Source organism: Oncorhynchus gorbuscha, linkage group LG17, assembly GCF_021184085.1.
Source record: "Oncorhynchus gorbuscha isolate QuinsamMale2020 ecotype Even-year linkage group LG17, OgorEven_v1.0, whole genome shotgun sequence".
NCBI classification, from domain to species: domain Eukaryota; kingdom Metazoa; phylum Chordata; class Actinopteri; order Salmoniformes; family Salmonidae; genus Oncorhynchus; species Oncorhynchus gorbuscha.
Window position 1 is genome coordinate 25449962 of NC_060189.1, and position 7347 is coordinate 25457308.

At 39.8% G+C, this 7347-nt stretch overlaps 1 protein-coding gene across 1 annotated transcript; it reads left to right on the top strand.

The window, feature by feature from the left end:
* The first annotated feature begins 293 nt into the window (after window positions 1-293).
* Window positions 294-2478, top strand: vcpkmt (valosin containing protein lysine (K) methyltransferase). Its single transcript, XM_046307660.1, has 5 exons — window positions 294-595; window positions 865-978; window positions 1167-1239; window positions 1464-1583; window positions 1738-2478. The coding sequence occupies exons 1-5, from the start codon at window positions 336-338 to the stop codon at window positions 1840-1842; spliced, it is 672 nt and encodes a 223-aa protein (XP_046163616.1). The 5' UTR covers window positions 294-335; the 3' UTR covers window positions 1843-2478.
* Window positions 2479-7347: the final 4869 nt, after the last annotated feature.

A 7347-nucleotide genomic window follows, 5' to 3' on the forward strand; every position in this document is an offset into this window, starting at 1 on the left:
GCGTAGCGGAAGTTAGAATAACAATGATCCAGGGTTTTGCCAGCCCGGGTTGCGCAATCAATATGCTGATTGAATTTAGGGAGCCTTGTTTTCAGATTAGCCTTGTTAAAATATGGAGAACTGAAAGAAGACGTGGGAGTTTTGTTTTTATTATTATTAAGTTGTATTATTTGTGAGTGTAGTGTTAGATGGTAGAGTATTTCTTGTGTTTTTAATTTGTTTAAAAATTATATTTTGAATATTAGTTTTTTTGTATTCATAACACTCCAGTAGGTGGCGGTAATGCAACATTTATTGGATGCCAAACGCCGTTATACCTCAACGAAGAAGAAAAGATGGCGGAGCATACGTTACACCACAATAATTATTTTACAAGAGACGTTGAGAAAAACGACGGATCTGTCTTGAAAATCAAACAGTGCTTTAAAGGAGACGTCGGTTGTGTGGTGTGGGATGCAGCAATTGTCCTGTCAAAATATTTAGAAACTAAACCGTTGTATGACCCTTGCTCGGGCGTGAACATGTGGGCTAGCAAAAACATTCTGGAGTTAGGAGCAGGAACAGGAGTTGTGGGCCTTATGGCAGCATCTTTGGGGTGAGTAACGTTAACTAGCTACTAAATGTTATTGTGAGCCTTTTATCTATATGAATCGTTGACTATTTGCTTCGTTTCTAACTAAAGTAAACTATCTAACATTAGATAGCTCGCTAACGTTTCTGTCTAGCTGAACTGTATATAAATGCATAGCTACGTTCGCTACCTATCGAATGGTCTGAAATTACATTGGTACAGAACGGATTGATGAAATTATTTTAATCATAATGAACATATTGTCTTAATCCCTCTCTCTTTCTGTCCCGTAGGGCTCAGGTTACTGTGACAGACCTCGAGGACCTGCAGTCTCTACTCCAAGTCAATATCCAAGACAACCAGGAACTTGTCAGCAGTGGATCCATCGAAGCCAAGGTACTAAAATGGTCTGTACTGTACTTATCCCAGTACTTGTTAGTTAATATAGATTCTGTTTCCTAAGAGAAGGCAAACTACAACCATAGTTATCACAGTAGGCTATAATGTGTAAGCAAACCATGGCTTTTCTATAGATGGGCCATGTAATCTAGCCTTGTTCATATCTCAAATGTGGAATTCTCTTACCATTTTAAAGGGGTGAAAATGTGTCAGAGTTTCTACCACACCCACATTTTATCCTGATGGCGGACTGCATCTATTATGAACAGGTGTTGTACTTTATCATTTACTGTTGTGATACTGAATTTGTGCAATTTTAATTTTGGGGTGTACTAACCTAAACTCATTTTTTGTTAGACTTGCTTTTTATAACTTTAACACCTGTACAACTGCCCAACACATTTAGTAATAAAACACTATTGATAGTGGGATGAGTTACTTTGAGTTCAATACATGGGTGAAAAATAACTTTTTTACTGTCTGTTGTACTTAGTCCGTGAAGCCACTGGTGGAAACCCTGAAGCACCTGGTTGGACCAGAGACCACCATCATATGCTGCTATGAGCAACGCACAGTGGGTGTCAACCCCAAAGTGGAGAAACAATTTTTTGAGGTGAGAAATCTGTCAGTTCTTGTTATCATATATACTGTTGTGTAAGGAAATGTAGTTAGCTGTTATATGTGAACTTTTCATTTCTTCTGTGGAGATCTTAGGACCATCTTCCTCTTCAATGACGTGCTGTTCCTCTGTTCTGTTGTCCAATCAGTTGCTTCTACAAGACTTCCAGTCTGAGGAGATCCCTTTGAACAAGCAGGACCCAGAGTATAACAGTCCTGACATCCGCATCCTTCACATTCGCAGAGCTGTCTGAGTGAATGAGTGTTTTGTGTATATGTGGTTGTCCGGGTTGTGGTATACAAATAATTGAATTGCACTCATGTACAGTTCACATTGAATGGACCCCAGGGGAGAGCACTAATGTTGAAAGAACTCATTTGAAAATCCTTTATCGATATATCCATGTTGTCTTAGTACGGACTATGAGTTTTACCAGACTGTGATACTCATTGCACCATGATTCTAAAACAAATCCCAGTTAGAGGTAGACTCCACGATAGGACTTGGGTGCACAAAGTAAACAGCATAGGGGATCAATTTCCGCAGCAGCTAAGAGTGTTGAAGCGTGAGGCTAAACTTCTCCGCTGTTTTGGTCACGTACCACGAGACGCAAACTCATACACGTGCAGATACTGTGTGTGACTGTGGGAGCGAAGTCTTGCATCTCACTCATCGCAATATATGTGGTGCTGAACGTGGCAACGTCATTTCGCTGGGTCTACCTTTGAAAAGGAAAAGAAAACATTCTCCTTCAGGACATTGTTTTTCTCATTGCAGTATTTAACTGTTGGAACACATTTGTGGGATGATTAAGTTAATTTTTAATAGAAGTTAATGAAATATAATTTTAGCTAATTAAAGTGTCATACACAGACTATACTAAGTTGTGCCAAGTTGCCTGGATGTCCTTTGGGTGGTGGACCACTCTTAATACACAGGAAATTGTTGAGCATGAAAAACCCAGGAGCATTGCAGTTCTTGACACAAACCGTTTCTCCTGGCACGTACTACCATATCCCGTTCAAAGGCACTTACATCTTTTGTCTTTCCCATTCACCATCTGAATGGCTCACATACACAATCCATGTCTCAATGCTTAAGTATTCTTTAACCTGTCTCCTCCCCTTCATCTACACTGATTTAACAAGTGACATCCATGTCAGTCTGGATGCACCTGGTCAGTCTCATGGAAAGAGCAGACGTTCTTAATGTTTTGCATGCACAAATATTTATATTTAAGCTCTGTCAAGTTGGATCATTGCAGGACAGCCATTTAAGTCTTGCCATCAATTTTTAAAAATCGGATTTTTAAAGGCCACTCCGGAACATTCAATATGGTTTTGGTAAGCAACTCAACTCCAGTGTATATTTGGTCTTTGTTTTAGGTTATTGTCCTGCTGAAAGGTGAATTAGTCTCCCAGTGTCTGTTGGAAAGGAGACAACCAGGTTTTTCTATAGGATTTTGCCTTGGCTCTGTTCTGTTTCTCTTATCCTAAAAAAACTCTAGTCCGTGCCAATTAAAAGCATACCCATAACATGATGCAGCCATTTTTCTGTACATGCATCCTTCTTTTCACTCTATCAATTGGATTACTATTGTGGAGTAACTATGTTGTTGATTCATCCTCAGTTTTCTCCTGTCACAGCCATTAAACTAACTTTTAATGTCACCAATGGCCTCGTGGTGAGGGCGGTTTTTCTTCCTCTCTGGCAACTGAGTTTGGAAGGACGTCTATCTTTACTGTGACTGGGTGTATTGATATACCATCCAAAGTGTAATGAATCATTTCACCATGCTCAAAGGAATATTCAATGTCTGCTTTTTAAAATGTTTACTCATCTACCAATAGGTTCCCTTCTTTGCGAGGCATTGAAAAAGCTCCCTGGTCTTCGCGGTTGAATCTGTTCGAAATTCATTGCTTTACAGAGGGACCTTACAGTGATCTGTATGTGTTGGGTAGAGAGATGAGGTAGTCATTCAAACATGTTAATAACTTAATGTATTGTCTAGGGGGCTTGACTGGTCCAACATATTCTTAGTTTTTTTTTACATTCAAGACTCCGAGTTACAGTTTGACTCAACCTCCATCTCATTTAAATCTTCATTTTGCTGTTTATATTTGGCATTTTCATACATTGTTGAATGAACTGAAATTGGGGGCTCCTGAAAGAGTCCCAATATGAAACTTGTAAGAGGCACACTGGGCTGCTAGACTGTACTGACATTGTAGGATGATGTAGAATGTATGCACACATGACTGTAAGTCGCTTTGGATAAAAGCGTCTGCTAAATGGCATATATTATATTATATTATTAACTTATTGCACACAATCCATGCAACTTATTATGTGACTTGTAAAGTACATTTTTACTCCTGAAATTATTTACACTTGTCATAACAAAGTGGTTGAATACTTATTGACTCGAGACAATAGATTTATTTTTTAATTTGTAAAAAAAAAATTTTTTTTAAAGAACATATTTCCACTTTAACATGATGGGTTATTGTGTGTTGGCCAGTGACACAATCTCAACTTAATCCATTTTAAATTGAGGCTGTAACACAAAGTCAAGGGGTGTGAATATTTTCTGAAGGCACTGTAGATAGCAGATAATCACTATTCTCTGTGATGCACTGAGCTATTTGTTCAGTGTGTGCGCCCTGTCCAGCCCTTACACATTGGTGCACTGAACGTTAAATCATACTGGCTCTGATCAATACCCTGCTCGTTCTATTGTGCATGATTTTATTAAGCCAGGCAAGTCTGTTAATCGGCCCAACCCTAACGACGCTGGGCCAATTGTGTGCCAGCCTATGGGAATCCCAAACACTGCTGATTGTGATACAGCCTGGAATCGAATCAGGGTCTGTAGGGAAGCCTCTAGCACTGAGATGCAGTGCTTTAGACCGCTGTGCCACTCGGAAGCAACTGGACTCCATGCAAACAGATTGCTGCAGAACAGGCCTGGTGGATGGGAATGGTTCTAGCTCTGTCCTTTCAGGTGACCTGCTTCTGGAATTGGCACCCACTGCCTTTCATATGCCTCAAACAGATGGATCCACTAAACCACTGTTTCCCAACTCTGGTCATCAAGTGCTCCTCCCAATAGCACACATTTTTTTATTGTAGCCCAGGACAAAAACACCCGATTCAACTTGTCAAAGGCTTGATGATTAGTTGCCAAGTAGAATCAGGTTTTTTGTCTGAGGCCACAGCAAAAATATGTAGTGTTGGGGGTAATCGAGCACATGACCCTCAGATGAGGCCCAGGATGATTTCCAAAGAAATGACCAGTTACTTCCATTTCTGAGCACTAGGGGGCAAGTTGCTCACAATGGGAAACAAGTTGTGCTGGTTAACATGGAAAGGTAACATTTCTAAATGTAGATGTTTAATATTGATTTGATTAAGATTGAACATTTAAGCTAAAGTAGACATTCACCATAATTAATACAATAAACCACCAAATAATTTACCATGTTACATGTCATAGCTTTTCTATACTCCATTCTATAGTTCAATGTTCATGCATCACCAAGTAGATCGAGCATAGAGCCAGCTTCCCTGAATGGCCCTCCATGCAGGGGGAATTCCTCATCAAGCCCCAGATTAGTAGGAAGATTCTCTTTTTCAAGCATAAACCATGAAGCGCGCTGCATACTCCCACAGGCATGCATGGGCCCCCTTGCAGACTTTCATGCATATCTCTGTTTACATAGTGGGGCTGTAGTGTTGTTGGTTGGCAGGTCTGCCTCCAATGCCCTCTCTTCAGCTATATGGAGAGACTCAATGACATTTACTAACAAGCAAGTCGGGGTTAATCTCCATGTTAAGTGTTTGCTGACTAATGACTTTGTATTTTTTATTTATTTTTGTTTCTAAATCAAATTTGGCAGATTCATTAATGATGATTAATAGGGATAGTAATCAAACTATACCAGTCATTGTCTGGGTTCAATCAAGTGATCCACTTAGCAGTGAAAAACCTACTCTCTTAAAACCTGCTTAAATGACCATCTGTGATGTATACTATTCACTCCCCTGAGTTTGGCCTTGTTTGTTAAAGTATGACATTTTGTATAAAATAAAAACCTTCTCAGACGTAAAAAGGATTGTAATCTAAAGTGAATACCAAGAGATTTGTTTTAAATCTAAAGCTGTCGGACAGCAAATTAATAAATTCTCCATAATCCAATTTTGAATGACTAAACAGTGGATTTACTGTAGATTTATCATTGTCACAGTTGTAAACATATAGGATAATTGTTATTGTTTCATTCACACCTGCACTGTTGGGGTCTTGGTGCTTAAGAATCACTGTACACTGAAACTACATGCGCATGTGACTAAATAATTTTTAAAAACCAAATCAGAATAAACACGCCTCCCTTTCCTATCAAAAAGACACTCGAGAGACAAAGTGCTGGATATCAGAACCTTTTACAAATGCACATACTGTACATTCTAAAATGTCCTAGTCACAAACACACACAGGAGACAGATGAAAGTGTGCATGTTAGTTGAATGAATCACAGACCCCCACCCTCAAATCCCTCAAGGCCTTCTTGCTGATAATACATAGCCTCTAAGTCCTTCCACTCAACAGGAAAAGGCAGGAGGAATGTGGCAATTGCACAGAGATTAATTGCCATTTGTTGCCTTTGCTATAAATAACCAAAACAGATCATTTGAGAATTACTGCTAGTGGCTCTCTTTTCTCCCTCTGTATGCTATCCAAGTGCCACTGGACTGTAGGGCTTCCTATTCAATCCCCTCTTCTCCTTGGCCAGGATATGTTTAGCCTAATTACTTTGACACAGAGCCGGTATTGAGTGTCATCCTCCTCCCCTCTGGGTGGTGAGGACAGGGCATGACAGGGCAGAGGGATGAAGGGGAAGTCCAGTACACGGTGTCATTGAGCAGCATTTCAGATTGTCCCTCTCTTTCCTCTCCCTTACAATTTCTCCTGCTATAAAAATGTTAAACGCTTACGTTCTCTTAAAATGCATCCTCGTTTTCTTTATTTCGGGCTAGCACTACAGTAAGAAGGCTTTCACTGAAATGAGAACAGCTGCCATGACCAGAGGAGCGCTGCGATCGCTGCATTCTGATGACGAACTTATCTTTTTGGACCTGACTGTTTCAATTGATAGTTATACTGTATGTGTGCACCTGTCCAGTGTATATGAGAATCATTTTTATTTTATTTTTTTATCGTATAACATTCTTGACAAGCAGAATATTACTGCTTAAAAAACCCAATAAGGACTGCTGGTGGAAATACTTTTAGTATTTCAGAGGCAATTTGGAGCATACTTCTGTAAACCTGCCTACACATTGTTACTGTGAGATACAACTTCCAAATACCACTTTCTCTGTATTTCACAGTTCTGTGAAAAGGGAAAACATTAAGCCATAATGATGAAGATCATGTGATGGGGCTACTGTTTCCAGTCTTGCATGTAGGTCATCATTCTCATGTTATGGAGTGCTCTGTAAAGGTGCCAGCCATTCTGGAGCACATTCCCAAACCTCTGCATAAATTCCACAGACAGCGAGAGAGAGCAGAGAGACTGCTGCATCACAGCCTAGTGACACAGAAGAGCCTTTGTGTCATCCTCATCAAGCTGCTGCCAATTCATCCTAGCCAGGAGATGTTGTCGCTGCTCCACAAAATAACACACATTTTCTTGACTACTTAAGAATAGAAATAAGATTGAGATGATTAAAAATAGACTGGTACCAGTAGTGTAAA

Bases quoted from the DNA above. Each gene is read 5' to 3' on its own strand.
- vcpkmt (XM_046307660.1), top strand. From the start codon at position 336: ATGGCGGAGCATACGTTACACCACAATAATTATTTTACAAGAGACGTT. The intron at 979-1,166 runs GTCTGTACTGTA...ACCATTTTAAAG, and splicing joins GAAGCCAAGGTACTAAAATG to GGGTGAAAATGTGTCAGAGT. The intron at 1,240-1,463 runs GTGTTGTACTTT...TGTTGTACTTAG, and splicing joins ACTGCATCTATTATGAACAG to TCCGTGAAGCCACTGGTGGA.